General features: G+C 35.9%; 1 protein-coding gene across 1 annotated transcript in view; it reads right to left on the bottom strand.

Moving 5' to 3' along the window:
* The window catches only part of LOC108403646 (girdin-like), a 92045-nt gene that overhangs the window by 63466 nt on the left and 12629 nt on the right, over positions 1–15950 (bottom strand). The window contains 1 exon segment of the mRNA XM_073240052.1: positions 5652–5660. Coding sequence (XP_073096153.1) covers positions 5652–5660 — 9 coding nt within the window.

Genomic DNA, 15950 nt, shown 5'->3' with positions numbered 1-15950 from the left:
CATTAAAACCTTTTTAATATTACCATAGCTTTATTATTATCTTAATTCTTTTAGTGAAAGATCCTCTTTTATGTTTTTGTTTTCTAACTTGTCCTGACTGGTCCTATACATCACTCTTTTCTATGAATTTTAGACATTTATAAGGTTCTATGAAAAACATCATTGAGATTTAATAGGATTTCACTAGTATTAATTTGATAAAGACTGACATTTGCATTAGTAAAATGTAAAAATTTCCCCCACAAGTGTTGCACATTTAAATAAAAATTTTTTTAACTTGGGTTTTTGTGAAATGAATGATTTCTATTTCATTGTCTACTTTATCATTGCCAGTGTATCACAGGAAAACTGTAGTTTTTGTGTATTGCACTTCTGATTAACCACCTTTCAAATTTTAGTTTACTTAGTTCATTTTTCTAGGTTTTCCAGGTAAAAAAATCTTATCATCATCAAATATCAGTTTAGTTCCTCCTTTGCAATCTTACATGTCATTTCTATTTCTCTACTTATTATATTAACAAATAATAATGGAGATAGGAGCTACCCTATCTTGTTCTTAAATTTAATGGGATATTTCTCCACTAATGTTTCTCCACTAATGCTATAATTTCCTAATGGATACTCTCCTTCAAGTTAAGTTCCCTCCTATTCCTATTCAATTATCTGTATAGGTGCTGAATTTTATCCAATTTTTCCTACAACTGTACCCACTTGATCCTTCTCCTTTGACATGTTAATGTAGTAAATTAATGTTACATCTTCTAGTACTGAATCATTTTCATAATCCTAGACTATTTACTCCATCAGCTCAAACCCACAGTATAACAACTACCCCCTTTTTTTGGTATATAATTCTACCACAGGTTTTCTAATAACTGCCATTATGCCTGTCATGTTATCACTAGACTAAGCTTCTTGAGAGCAGAGACCATATCATATTCACATTTTGATCTCTGTAAAATTACCATATAATCTAACACAAATGTTATATGAATAGATAAGAAAAAGTGATATGAGACTAAGCATAGTATTTTAAAAATTGTTGCTTTCTAGTAAGAGTTATGAGATGACATTCTCCAAGCTAGTAACTCACTTGGCAGCCTGGAACAGATACTTCCTACCAATGTGTATGTCTCCAAAATCAGTTGAAAACAGAGTCCTAAATACAATTTGAGATCTACCAAATAAGGGAGAATAGTAGGAAGATGGCAAGCCAATCTGACCCCTGACAGATTTACGCCTAGTGCAAGGGAAATAATGAATAGCCCAAGGCAAAAGAGATTATAACTGTAAAAGTAGGTCAACTAGGTAAAAGCATGAATCTGAATTAGTCACAAAGACAAGGGAACTACATCACAGATGTCAGATCATGTGTGATGGCAGACAGACAAACAGCAGCATGGTCACGAAGTCATGGTTAAAAACTCAAAAGAGAGCTGAAGGGAAACTTGTTTTATATAATTAACTCTGGTATACTTTAAATCAGTAAATTAAACAAATGTTTATTGAGTACTTACTGTGGCTATATTAATGTATGAAAGCTTAGTTTAGTCAAGCTATCATTGTGGAGAAAAGTACTTCTGTATTTGGGAGAAGAGAGTAGGAACAACTCCAGTAACAAAAATATTAGATAGTTATGTAAATTTCATCTGCAATCCATCCTAGGCACTCCGTAAATCTTTTCCTCTCTAGTCTTCTTCCATCTCTTTGTTTCTATTTTCCTTGCTCTATATTTGAATCCCCTTATATACCTCTCATCTACAACTGTCTCCTATTCATATGTTGGTAACATTTAAACCTAAAAAATACTTTAGAGATTATCTAGTTTCACTATAAATCAGAAAATTAAAGTCCAAAGTAGTAACTTGTATAGGCTTTTACCACTTTTTTCCCTTTCTCTTTCTCAGCTTTTCCCTTATAGGATTATTCAGGAAAACAAAGAAAAGACAGGCAGAAAAGTTTCAGCAGTGTTTTATCTATAAAATCCATGTGCACAACAAATCATTGTTTTCACTATGTTTTTGGAGCATATCCCTAATTCTGTCTTCACAATAAGTAATCAAACTAATGAAAATTCATTTCTTTCTCCCCACCTCTTGTTTATTACAGTAGTTTTTATTATAAATCTAGGTATTTAATTCTGAAAACAAATACTTAAGAAATATTTCAGTGTTACTACTGAACATGTGTATAAACTATAAAAACTGTACAAATTTACATGCAAGCCATTATTGAATGACAATAAACAATTTGGATTTTTACTTTGGGATGGATGTATAATATTCTAATAAACATGTGTGATTTCATTCCCACTTTAAAAAACTCTCACCTTAACAACTAATGTACATATAATCTTTCTCCCTGACAGGTTATTACCAAGTTTCCCATGCTCTTTAGATTTTTAAAAAATAAATTCCCAAAGCTTTTTGTTAAATTTATGTCTAACACTCCTCCTTGTGATATTTCAAAACTTATTCAGTTACCAGAAAGGCCCATAGTCTCTTTCTTTGAATGAAGTTTTTCTAAGAATTGGTGAGTCTTAAGAATAGAACTGTGGTTTGCTTGATCTTTTAAGATTTTTTTGTAAAAAAAATACTTGTAAATTTTATGTTTTTTTATTTTCATTCTTTTGAGGACTGCTTGAAACAATGAAGACAATTCTGAATATTAAAAAAGGAACTGTTTAGTTTTTAATTATTAAGATATCAGATGAAATTATTTTAGTAATCTAGGAAAAAGAAAAAAATGCAATTTAGAGAAGCTAGAGAAAGTATTTTGAAAAATTCACAGAAAAGTATTTTAACAACTAAAAGTGACCTCATATTCAACAGGGATCTTAAAGATAGGGGAATGAAAGTTTTCTACATCCTTTTATAAAACTGGTGCTTTGTGTTTACAAATCTCTGCAATAATTACATGGGATTTAAGGGTATTTTTATAAACTGGCTGACTCATTAGGAAATCCAATGTAATAGTGGAAATCTTTGGTAGAACAGGCAGATACCTAGGTTCTCACAGCCTCAGTTTCAGTTCCTACTCTACATTATACCTATTTAGAGTGTGCAAACAGAAATATAAAATTCCTACTTCCTTAGAATTATAGGATATCACATTACAGTTTATCTATAAACTTTCTGGACTTGGAGACCAGGATAACTACTAAGCACTCTGGGCATAAGCAAGAAACTTTCAATTATAAGGGCTGGATTTCTCACTTGACTCATGTCTACTTTGAGTTATGGTCATACTTACACATGTTAGGAATATGGAAAACAGGCCCTTTCACTCCAAGAATGTGATCTCCTTATGGGAGAAGGATCACTCTTTGGTGAAACTGCCCAAAAAGTACTATCCCCACTTCCATGAAAAATAGTTGAATATTCAAAGATAGATTTACTGAAAATTATGCAAATCAAGAAAAAAAGTAACTTCAGAAAAAGAGTATTTTTTTAATAAGAAAAATGTGATAATGGTACACTATCTGGCACTGCAGAGAACATTATAGTTATACTATATAACTATACAGTGTTGTATACAGTGATTATTGATTTAACTAAACTTGGAATAACTACATTAGAAGGACAGGGGAAGAAGATAGGGCATAAAAAAGATAACATCCCATTTACTATTATCCAGAAAGAAAACAGATAATGTCTAAAAGGGATAAATCAACATATACTAGGGCAGACATATTATCACTATATATGGGCTAAATAATAGAAGAAATTGTTAAAAAAATTCAAAGGTTTTACTTTACAGAACTGAGATGTGAGTAACTTAGGGCAGGGGACTGCTGTTTTTCATTACAAACCTTTTGGTATTAACTAATCCTTTTAACCATGTAAACATTTTCTAAAGGGAGAAAAAATACCCACAAAAAAATTATGTTTCATGAAGCCTGTCCATTTTTTTTACTTCTAGGGAAAAATTTAAGTAATTATATCTGACTATTATTTAACTGAAACACATTTAATGAGGCTATATATTTGTAGGATTCAATGATAGAGATTCAATAAGACAAGTGTGAGAGACTATGCATAAACAAAACAGTATAAAAAATTTCTTTGTAGAAAGTATGCACTGTGTGAAAACAGAAAAAACTCTATTCCTGCATGTATTTTAAGGTTTGTTTCTTTATAGAGTAGAAGTCACAGTATAGTAATTTAAACAAACTGGGTATAGTAGGAGTCTAAAATTCTCTAAAAGGAAACTATAGTCTCTCAAGTATTCTCAATATTCTCTTTCCTTCACATTTAATAATTAAAATGCTAACCAAAGATTAATTCAGAATAGACAGAATCATAGTTAATGAAGTTTTGATTAAACTCTTTTAGATGGCATACTTTAAAAAAAATCTTATCTTTGGAAAGACCTGTTTTTCTAAAATTACAGAAAACCTATGGAGTTATACACATGTGATTTGTGAACAAGTACCTTTCTAATCTTATATAGCTATTTCCACGCCAACATTATCTCAGACTGACCATTTCCTTTCACACGATGAAAAGAGAAAAATGCTTTATTTAGAGGCAAATAGCCTACAGCAATACAGCTCAAATCCGTCCTGCTGGAAGTTAAATATAACATGACAATAAAAGAGGGCCTCCAGAAATTTCACATTTATAAATGATCTACTTATGACCAGATGCATTAATTACAATAAACAGTAGTGTTATCTACCACTGTGTATAGCTAATTTTTAAATTAGGGTAAGAAATAAAGGAATAGTTAGCAGTTCTGCAACACTAATATTCTAAATTTGGTCCTTGTATAACCAAGGATTATGTCTTTATTTATTCATAGATCAGTATCTACAGAAAAAAGAAAACTGATAGCTTTAATGGCTTCATGTTCTTCTGCCCAGACTGCACACCTGTTATGTACCTTCCTGGGCCATCTGTTTGGTGCTGGTGCTTCACAACATGTACTCGTTTTTGATCATGCCACTCTAACTGACAAGTAGGTATATACAGGGTTTTCTTTTTAATTTGGGGTATATTTTGTAATATTTCCATGTCATGATGAAACATTTTAAATAATTAACTTGCATATCTAACTTCAAATGTGCATATACCAGGATGAGTCCTTTATGAAAAATAATTATCACCATTTAAGGTTATCCAAGTAAGAAGGCATCTCAGTCTTGAGTATAATCAGGGAAATAAGTGGTTTAAAAAAAGTGTTAAATCAAGAGAAACAATGCTCTGATTTAAAAATTGCAAATGGACACAAACAAAATAAAAATCAAACCTAATACATACCCTTAACTTTGGTTTTATCTGAGCTGGACAAAATGACTGAAGATCTACACTTTACTTATTAGAATGAGCCAGTCTTCAGTATTTGACTCCTTCAAATATTAGACTAGCAGTTTTCTAACTTTTTGGTGTGAGCACCCTTCTCATTCTTAAATTACTGAGGACTCTAAAAAGCTTCTGTTTATGTGAGTTGTATCTACCTATATTTACTATATTATAAATTAAAATTAAGGATTAAAAAATAATTTATTAATCCACTAAGAACAAACTCATATGTTAAGCTAAAGACCACTTTTATGTTAAATATTTTTTCCTAAAACAAAAAAATTTAATGGGGAGTGACATTCTTTTACAACTTTGTACATCTCCTTAATGCTTGTCTTAATACAGGACATCTGAATTCTTAAAGCTACCTCTACAATGTGCTTTGATACATTATTTGTTCAAAGTCTGTTGACCTCACTTTGAGAACTGTATTAAGGAAATCAATTCCTGTTTTGGTATGGAGACCTGAGGACTTAATATTATGCAATCAGTGACTTCATAAAGTAACAAAATCTTCATTTATATGGTGGTCCAACCACATGGCCAGTAACTTAAATGAATACGTTTCCAGCACCAATGGGCATCACTTATCTGTGATGGGACCTTTACCCAGTGTCCTTAAACCTTACGATAGGGTCACACAGATTTGTTTTAATTTAATGAGCATTCTGGGGTAGTATCTGCTCCAGATCTAGTCAGTCTTAGAGACTCAACAAATCTCAAACTGAGCTGATTGATGTGTAGTTACGTGCTTTCCTTGATCAATGTCAGACATAACTAGTAGGGCTTTCACTCCCATACTATCAATTCAATAGAGTAAGAACTCTTAATTTGAAGTATATAAATCCTCCTAGAGTAATTTAAATAGCTCACTTGATTAATTATCAGTAACAGCTATCATTGTTATTTCTGAGAAGAAATAAGGCCCTCCAAGATGAGGAAAAACCTTAAGTATTTTTCCAAAATACAATAACTTTTAATTAATGAACTGAAATGTACAGAGAAACTTACCTCAAGTAGGAAGTTCCAAAATTCAGTAAGAAAACCCTTTTTCATCATCAGTTTTTCTAATATTAAAGCAAAAAGTCTCCATATAGGATAACTCTAAGAATGTGAATTCTATTGAGAGCAGAATAATATCACCATGATATTGGTTTAATTTGTCCTTTTCAGTGTATCATAAAAGTACTTCAAAGGAAGGCAGTATAACACAAAGAAGACAAGTAGTGATTCTATAACATCTTACTACATTGATGGACAGTGCCTGTAATGGGATATGTGGTGGGGACGTGATAATTGGGGGAGTCTAGTAATCATAATGTTGCTCATGTAATTGTATATTAATGATACCAAAAAATTTTTAAAAAAGTACTTCAAAGGATTACAAGCTAACTTCATTATAAGACCACCAACTGAAGACAAAATAATAGATGCCTATTAAAAAAGCACTACAAAGGGCAAAAATAAAAGAAGAAATATAATAAAAAGTAAAGTAGAAAAGAAAAAAACAGCCACATATATGAACAAGTGTAGTATTGAAAAAGATGTGATGAACTAAAAACCAAGTTACAGGAAAGGCCCACAGACACAAAGGGAGGTAAATAATTATTAAGAGAGAAGTTAAGAAAATTTGCAGCATGGTCTACAAATGGCCCAAGGAAATAAACTGTTTTAGAGCCCTCCAACTGAATAATTATGTACTAATATAAATAAATAGCTAATTTTAACAGGGTTATAATTAACAATGTAGTAGTGGGGAAAGAAGACTGGTAATTGTGACTTTTATATTAGCGTTATTCTATATTAGAAAATCTAATACTGTGGCATATCTCAGTTTTTCAGGAAACTTTTTAAATATTTCAATTCCTTTTATGATTTCTATAGCCTGTATTACGCTTTTTCAAGCTGGAGTACAGTAACAACACTTTTAAGAAAAAAATTATCAAGAATTCTGCAGATCTGATCATAGAAACCTCTAAGGATCCATGGACCTAGTGAGAAAGTGGTTCAAAAAACTAGTCTTAGTGTATTAAAAAAATTTTTTTTCAACTGTAAATTACCCATGTGAAAGAATTTTGTTACTACTACTTCTTGAAAAAGAATTTAAATTACTAAAATGAAAACACAGAAATTAAAATTCCTAAAATACTCCCAGATTCCCAAGAATATCTCTGGACCCAGTTTAAGGAACACTAGCTGTGATGGTTAATTTTATGTGTCAGTTTGGCTGGACCACAGCACCCAGATACTGAATAATTTCTGGAGGTTCTGTGAAGGCATTTTGGGGATAAGATTTACATTTAAGTCAATGGACTTTTTAAAGCAAACTACCCTCCATAATGTGAGTGGACCTCATCTAATCATTTGAAGACCTTAGTGGAACAAACACTGACCTCTTTCTAGCAAACTGCCTTGGAATTCAATGCTATTCTTCACTGACTCTATCATGCCAGCTTACCCCCATCAAATTTTGGACTAGTCAAACTTCCATGATCTCATGAGCCAGTTCCTTAAAATACATCTATTTACACACACACACACACACACACACACACACACACACTTCCATGATCTCATGAGCCAGTTCCTTAAAATACATCTATTTACACACACACACACACACACACACACTTCCATGATCTCATGAGCCAGTTCCTTAAAATACATCTATTTCTCCACACACACACACACACACACACACACACACACACACACACACACACACACACACACCTTGTTTGTTCTGCTTCTTTGGAGAGAACCTGAACTAATACACATCTCTACAGAAAAAAATTCCAATCTTCTTAACATGATATTTAAGGACAATCTCCCAATCCCCACCTCTTCAAACTCATTTCCCATGAGCAAGAAAAATAAATCTCTGCTTTGGCCATACCAAATAACCTAGAGTTCTTTAATTACACCACTGTTGTCTACATCCTTAATGCCACTTTTCATGCTATTTTCTTTGCTTAAAATGTCCTTCCTCCTACTTCTGGTTATAACTCTTATTCACCCAATTGCTCCTACTTATTTTTAACTTTTATGTTCTAGTTCAAATGCTCCTTCCTCCAAAAAGCCTTTCCTCCATATAACTCATCAGATCACTTTGTGGCAACACTGTATCAAGAACTCAATTACAGGATACAGCACATACATCACACTACAATTTGTTTACATGCTTGTCTCCCCTTACCAGTGAGCAAGGATCATACCTTACTTATTTAGCATCATATGCCTGACACCTTGCAGATAGTTTGTCATATAGAATAAGTCACACAGTAAGCACTGAGAAACCATTCACTGACTAGACTGATCTTTGATGAACCATCCTTTCACACTTCTCTCGGTAAGTACTATATTAAGATACTGGCAAAAGAGGGCTCACCCCTAAGTTCCAGACTGGCCCTCCTCAGGCCACACCCCTCACCACTGGGTAAGAAGTCCATGGAAATAAGACAATGTACCCATACACTCCTCCTTCTAAATGACACTCCAGTCACTTACAACTCTGGAATTTCTTGCCCAAATACCTCCAACCCAATTTCAAGGCCTGAATGGGCCACTTGTTCTAAGGATGGACTATGCTACACACATGTAGACCCGTGGGCCAAGGAGCAGTATCTAGAAGAGGGAGTATAAGAGTTAGCACCTTGGACATGCATGCAGGAAAACAGAAGTGTATCAAGACCTTACCAGTGTATGTCAAACACTACTCTAGGAATAGAGAGATGAAAGATAAAGTGGGTTCAAGAAATGTATAAGTTAGTCAGAAGAGTCAAGCATATGAAGAAGTGCAACCCAGTGAGATAAATGCTATCACCAAAGTATTCAGAGATCCTATAGATGCACAAGGAGTTCTAAGCCTAGGATGAGACAGGGAATGGCAGAAAAGCAATGATAAAGTAGGAATCGGTTAAAGAAAGCAGTGTTCTAGGGAAAGGAACAGTATGTAGAAAAGCACAGAGATGTAAGAATAGAGCTGGTATTTGAGAACTATAAATTTGCTCAATTTTAGGCCATACACTGAGGAGTGGTACTACACAAAGATGAAACTATGGATTTGGGCAGTAGCCAGATTTCAGGAGTCTAGATGATTAAATGTGTTTTATTCTGAAGGCAGAAAAAAGCTATCGAACCATTTGAAAGACAGGAGTGACATTATAAAATCAATGTTTTAGAAAGTTTCTTACAATCACAGATGAGAAGACAGCTTTAAAGGCGGCAAGCCTAAAGGTAAGAAAACCAATCAGGGGACACTACATTAGTCCAAAGTCAGGGAGTCAGGGGCACATCCAAGAAATATATGGGAAGTAAATCACAAAAAATGGTAATAAGATAACAACATCATGAGTGTGTATTTAAAGAAGCAGCAAACAAAAACAGAACTAAACAAAAACTATCAGGCCCAGTGAGAAAACCTGAGAGTGACCATTCAGAGTTAATACCATACTTGGTAAGATAACCTAGATATCGGTTCTTGCAATCATAAAGTTAACATAATCTACTTTTTAAGCTTAAGCACTGACAGAACTAAGGAACATTTCTCAGAACTAAGGAACATTTCTCAACTTCCTCTATTAGATAAATGACTTCCTTAGGTATTCTTTCTGAAGCTCCTTCTCAGGAAATACTTAAGCAAAAGTTGGATAACCATGTGTTAAGGGCTTAATTAAAAATTATTTTAATAGAGGGGCGGCGCCAAGATGGCGGCATGAGTAGGACAGTGGGAATCTCCTCCCAAAAACATATATATTTTTGAAAATACAACAAATACAATTATCCCTAAAAGAGAGACCAGAAGACACAGGTCAACAGCCAGACTACATCCACACCTGTGAGAACCTAGCGCCTGGTGAAAGAGGTAAGATACAAGCTGCAGCCTGGGGGGACCCGAGGCCCCTCACCCCAGCTCCCAGCGGGAGGACAGGAGTCGGAGCGGGGAGGGAGAAGGAGCCCAGGACTGCTGAACACCCAGCCCTAGCCATCCACACCAGAGCGCGGACACACAGTCCGTGCATGGGGTGCTGGAAACTAGGGAAGCAGGACAGTAAGACCTGTGAGTGGGTCCTGAAGCTGGCGCCCCTAGGACAAAGAAAAGCGAGTGCTTTTTGAAAGTCTTAAAGGGACAGGGACCCCACAGCTGGATGGAAGCATCCCGGGGCACACTCCTGCACCTGGAAATTCCAGGGAACTCCAGGCACACTAACCCCCTGGGCAACAGCTCTGAGACCCCTCATGGAAGTAAACAGCCAAACAGCCCCCTGTCCATTACCCCTCTGGGGCCCCGCCATAGCAGAGTAGCTGCCTGAGGCCGGCCATGCCCACAGCAAGGGAGCTTCCTCCATACCGGCCGGCAAGATACAGAGACCCAATCTACACGCAATTGTCCAACACAAGCCACTAGGGGTCGCAGTTGTCCCAGTAAAGAAAGGCCAGGAACAAGTGGAAAGTCTTGACTCTCCCAGCTGACAGACGAGTCAATAGCACACCACTGCACCTATCAACATGAAAAGGCAAAAAAATTTGATCCAGACAAGACTAACCCAGACAGCTTCGACATCTACATCTTCCCCTGAGAAGGAACCTGGGGAAATAGATTTAACCAATCTTCTTGAAAAAGACTTTAAAACAAAAGTCATAACCATGCTGATGGACTTGCAGAGAAATATGCAAGAACTAAGGAGGAAGAATACAGAAATAAAACAATCTCTGGAAGGACTTCAAAACAGAATGGACAAGATACAAGAGACCATTAATGGACTAGAAAACAGATAACAGGAACACACAGAAGCTGATGCAGAGAGAGATAAAAGAATCTCCAGGAATGAAAGAATTTTAAGAGAACTGTGTGACCGATCGAAACGGAACACTATCCGCATTATAGGGTTACCAGAAGAAGAAGAGAGAGAAAAAGAGATAGAAAGTGTCTTTGAAGAAATAACTGCTGAAAACTTCCCCAAACTAGGGGAGGAAATGGCCTCTCAGATCACAGAGGTACACAGAACTACCAAGACAAGGGCTCCAAGGGGGCAATACCAAGACACATAATGATTAAAATGGCAAAGATCAAAGACAAGGACAAAGTATTAAAGGCAGCCAGAGAGAAAAAAAGGTCATCTACAAAGGAAAACCCATCAGGCTATCAGCAGACTTCTCAACAGAAACCCTACAGGCCAGAAGAGAATGGCATGATATACTTAATGCAATGAAACAGAAGGGCCTTGATCCAAGAATACTGTATCCAGCACGATTATCATTTAAATAAGAAGGAGGGATTAAACAATTCCCAGACAAGCAAAAGTTGAGGGAATTTGCCTCCCACAAACCACCTCTACAGGGCATCTTACAGGGACTGCTCTAGATGGGAGCACTCCTAAAAAGAGCACAGAACAAAACACCCAACAGATGAAGAAGGGAGGAGGAATAATAAGAAGGGAGAGAAATAAAGAATCATCAGACCGTGTTTATAATAGCTCAATAAGCGAGTTATGTTAGACAGTAAGATAGTAAAGAAGCTAACCTTGAACCTTTGGTAACCACAAACTTAAAGCCTGCAATGGCAATGAGTACATACCTTTCAATAATCTCCCTAAATGTAAATGGACTGAATGCACCAATCAAAAGACACAGAGTAATAGAATGGATAAAAAAGCAAGACCCATCCATATGCTGCTTACAAGAGACTCACCTCAAACCCAAAGACATGCACGGACTTAAAGTCAAAGGATGGAAAAAGATATTTCATGCAAACAACAGAGAGAAAAAAGCAGGTGCTGCAATACTAGTATCAGACAAAATAGACTTCAAAATAAAGAAAGTAACAAAAGATAAAGAAGGACATTACATAATGATAAAGGGCTAAGTTCAACAAGAGGATATAACCATTATAAATATATATGCACCCAATACAGGAGCAGCAACATATGTGAAACAAACACTAACAGAATTAAAGGAGGAAATAGAATGCAATGCATTCATTTTGGGAGACTTCAACACACCACTCACTCCAAAGGACAGATCCACCAGACAGAAAATAAGTAAGGACACAGAGGCACTGAACAACACACTAGAACAGATGGACCTAATAGACATCTACAGAACTCTACATCCAAAAGCAACAGGGTACACATTCTTCTCAAGTGCACATGAACATTCTCCAGAATAGACCACATACTACACCACAAAAAGAGCCTCAGTAAATTCCAAAAGATTGAAATCCTACCAACCAACTTTTCAGACCACAAAGGCATAAAACTAGAAATAAATTGTACAAAGAAAGCAAAAAGGCTCACAAACACATGGAGGCTTAACAACATGCTCCTAAATAACCAATGGATCAATGACCAAATTAAAATGGAGACCCAGCAATATATGGAAAGAAATGACAACAACAACACAAAGCCCCAACTACTGTGGGATACAGCAAAAGTAGCCTTAAGAGGAAAGTATATAGCAATCCAGGCATATTTAAAGAAGGAAGAACAATCCCAAATGAATGGTCTACTGTAACAATTATCGAAATTGGAAAAAGAAGAACAAATGAGGCTTAAGGTCAGCAGAAGGAGGGACATAATAAAGATCAGAGAAGAAATAAATAAAATTGAGAAGAATAAAACAACAGCAAAAATCAATGAAGCCAAGAGCTGGTTTTTTGAGAAAATAAACAAAATAGATAAACCTCTAGCCAGACTTATTAAGAGGAAAAGAGAGTCAACACACATCAACGGAATCAGAAACGAGAAAGGAAAATCACGATGGACCCCAAAGAAATACAAAGAATTATTAGAGAGTACTATGAAAACCTATATGCTAACAAGCTGGGAAACCTAGGAGAAATGGACAACTTCCTAGAAAAATACAATCTTCCAAGATGGACCCAGAAAGAAACAGAAAATCTAAACAGACCGATTACCAGCAACGAAATTGAATCGGTAATCAAAAAACTACCCAAGAACAAAAACCCCAGGCCAGATGGATTTACCTCGGAATTTTATCAGACATACAGAGAAGACATAATATCCATTCTCTTTAAAGTTTTCCAAAAAGTAGAAGAGGAGGGAATACTCCCAAACTCATTCTATGAAGCCACATCAACCTAATACCAAAACCAGGCAAAGACCCCATCAAAAAAGAAAACTACAGATCAATATCCCTGATGAACGTAGATGCAAAAATACTTAACAAAATATTAGCAAACCGAATTCAAAAATACATCAAAAGGATCATACACCATGACCAAGTGGGATTTATCCCAGGGATGCAAGGATGGTATAACATTAGAAAATCCATCAACATCATCCACCACATCAACAAAAAGAAAGACAAAAACCACATGATCATCTCCATAGATGCTGAAAAAGCATTCGACAAAATTCAACATCCATTCATAATAAAAACTCTCAACAAAATGAGTATAGAGGACAAGTACCTCAACATAGTAAAGGCCATATATGATAAACCCACAGCCAACATCATACTGAACAGCAAGAAGCTGAAAGCTTTTCCTCTGTGATCGGGAACAAGACCGGGATGCCCACTCTCCCCACTGTTATTCAACATAGTATTGGAGGTAAGATAATTCTATTCACAATAGCATCAAAAAGAATAAAATACCTAGGAATAAACCTAACCAAGGAAGTGAAAGACCTATACCCTGAAAACTATAAGACACTCTTAAGAGAAATTAAAGAGGTCACTAACAAATGGAAACTCATCCCATGCTTCTGGCTAGGAAGAATTAATATCGTCAAAATGGCCATCCTGCCCAAAGCAATATACAGATTCAATGCAATTCCTATCAAACTACCAACAGCATTCTTCAATGAACTGGAAGAAATAGTTCAAAAATTCATATGGAACTGTCAAAGACCCTGAATAGCCAAAGCAATCCTGAGAAGGAAGAATAAAGTGGGGGGGATCTCACTCCCCAACTTCAAGCTCCACTACAAAGCCACAGTAATCAAGACAATTTGGTACTGGCACAAGAACAGAGCCACAGACCAATGGAACAGAATAGAGACTCCAAATATTAACCTAAACATATATGGTCAACTAATATTCGATAAAGGGGCCATGGACATACAATGGGGAAATGACAGTCTCTTCAACAGATGGTGCTGGCAAAACTGGACAGCTACATGTAAGAGAATGAAACTGGATCACGGTCTAACCCCACACACAAAAGTAAATTCAAAATGGATCAAGGACTTGAATGTAAGTCATGAAACCATAAAACTCTTAGAAAAAAACATAGGCAAAAATCTCTTAGACATAAACATGAGTGACCTCTCCCTGAACATATCTCCCCAGGCAAGGGAAACAAAAGCAAAAATGAACAAATGGGACTATATCAAGCTGAAAAGCTTCTGTACAGCAAAGGACACCATCAATAGAACAAAAAGGTATCCTACAGTATGGGAGAATATATTCGTAAATGACAGATCTGATAAAGGGCTGACATCCAAAATACATAAAGAGCTCACACACCTCAACAAACAAAAAGCAAATAATCCAATTAAAAAATGGGCAGAGCTGAATAGAAATTTCTCTAAAGAAGAAATTCAGATGGCCAACAGACACATGAAAAGATGTTCCACATCGCTTGTCATCTGAGAAATGCAAATTAAAACCACAATGAGATATCATCTCACACCAGTAAGGATTGCTACCATCCAAAAGACAAACAACAATAAATGTTGGCAAGTTTGTGGAGAAAGGGGAACCCTCCTACACTGCTGGTGGGAATGTAAATTAGTTCAACCATTGTGGAAAGCAGTATGGAGGTTCCTCAAAAAGCTCAAAATAGAAATACCACTTGACCCAGGAATTCCACTTCTAGGAATTTACCCTAAGAATGCAGCAGCCCAGTTTGAAAAAGACAGATGCACCCCTATGTTTATCGCTGCACTATTTACAAAAGCCAAGATATGGAAGCAACCTAAATGTCCATCAGTAGATGAATGGATAAAGAAGATGTGGTACATATACACAATGGAATATTACTCAGCCATAAGAGAAAAACAGATCCTACCATTTGCAACGACATGGATGGAGCTAGAGGGTATTATGCTCAGTGAAATAAGCCAGGCAGAGAAAAAGAAGTACCAAATGATTTCACTCATATGTGGAGTATAAGAACAAAAGAAAACTGAAGGAACAAAACAGCAGCAGAAGCACAGAACCCAAGAATGGACTAACAGTTACCAAAGGGAAAGGGACTGGGGAGGATGCGTGGGAAGGGAGGGATAAGGGCAGGAATAAAAGAAAGGGGGCATTACGATTAACATGTATAGTGTGGGGCAGCATGGGGAGGGCTATGTAACACAGAGAAGAAAAGTAGTGATTTTACACCATCTTACTATGTTGATGGACAGTGACTGCGAATGGGGATGTTGGGGGGACTTGGTGTAGGGGGGAGCCTAGTAAACATAATGTCCTTCTTGTAATTGTAGATTAATGATACCAAAATAAAAAAATAGAAAAATAAAATTATTTTCATAGAAGGTGACTCCTAAGGTCCCTTCAAACTCAAGATTCTAAAAGAAAAAAAGCCGTAACAAGTATCACAATTACCAAGTATTTCAAGTATAGATCTCTATAGCTATCTTACGGGGTTGAACCAGAGAGAGTAATTCCAAATACTGA

The sequence above is a fragment of the Manis javanica genome, chromosome 1 (genome assembly GCF_040802235.1).
Source record: "Manis javanica isolate MJ-LG chromosome 1, MJ_LKY, whole genome shotgun sequence".
NCBI classification, from domain to species: Eukaryota; Metazoa; Chordata; class Mammalia; order Pholidota; family Manidae; genus Manis; species Manis javanica.
This window is presented reverse-complemented; position numbering and strand designations above follow the sequence as displayed.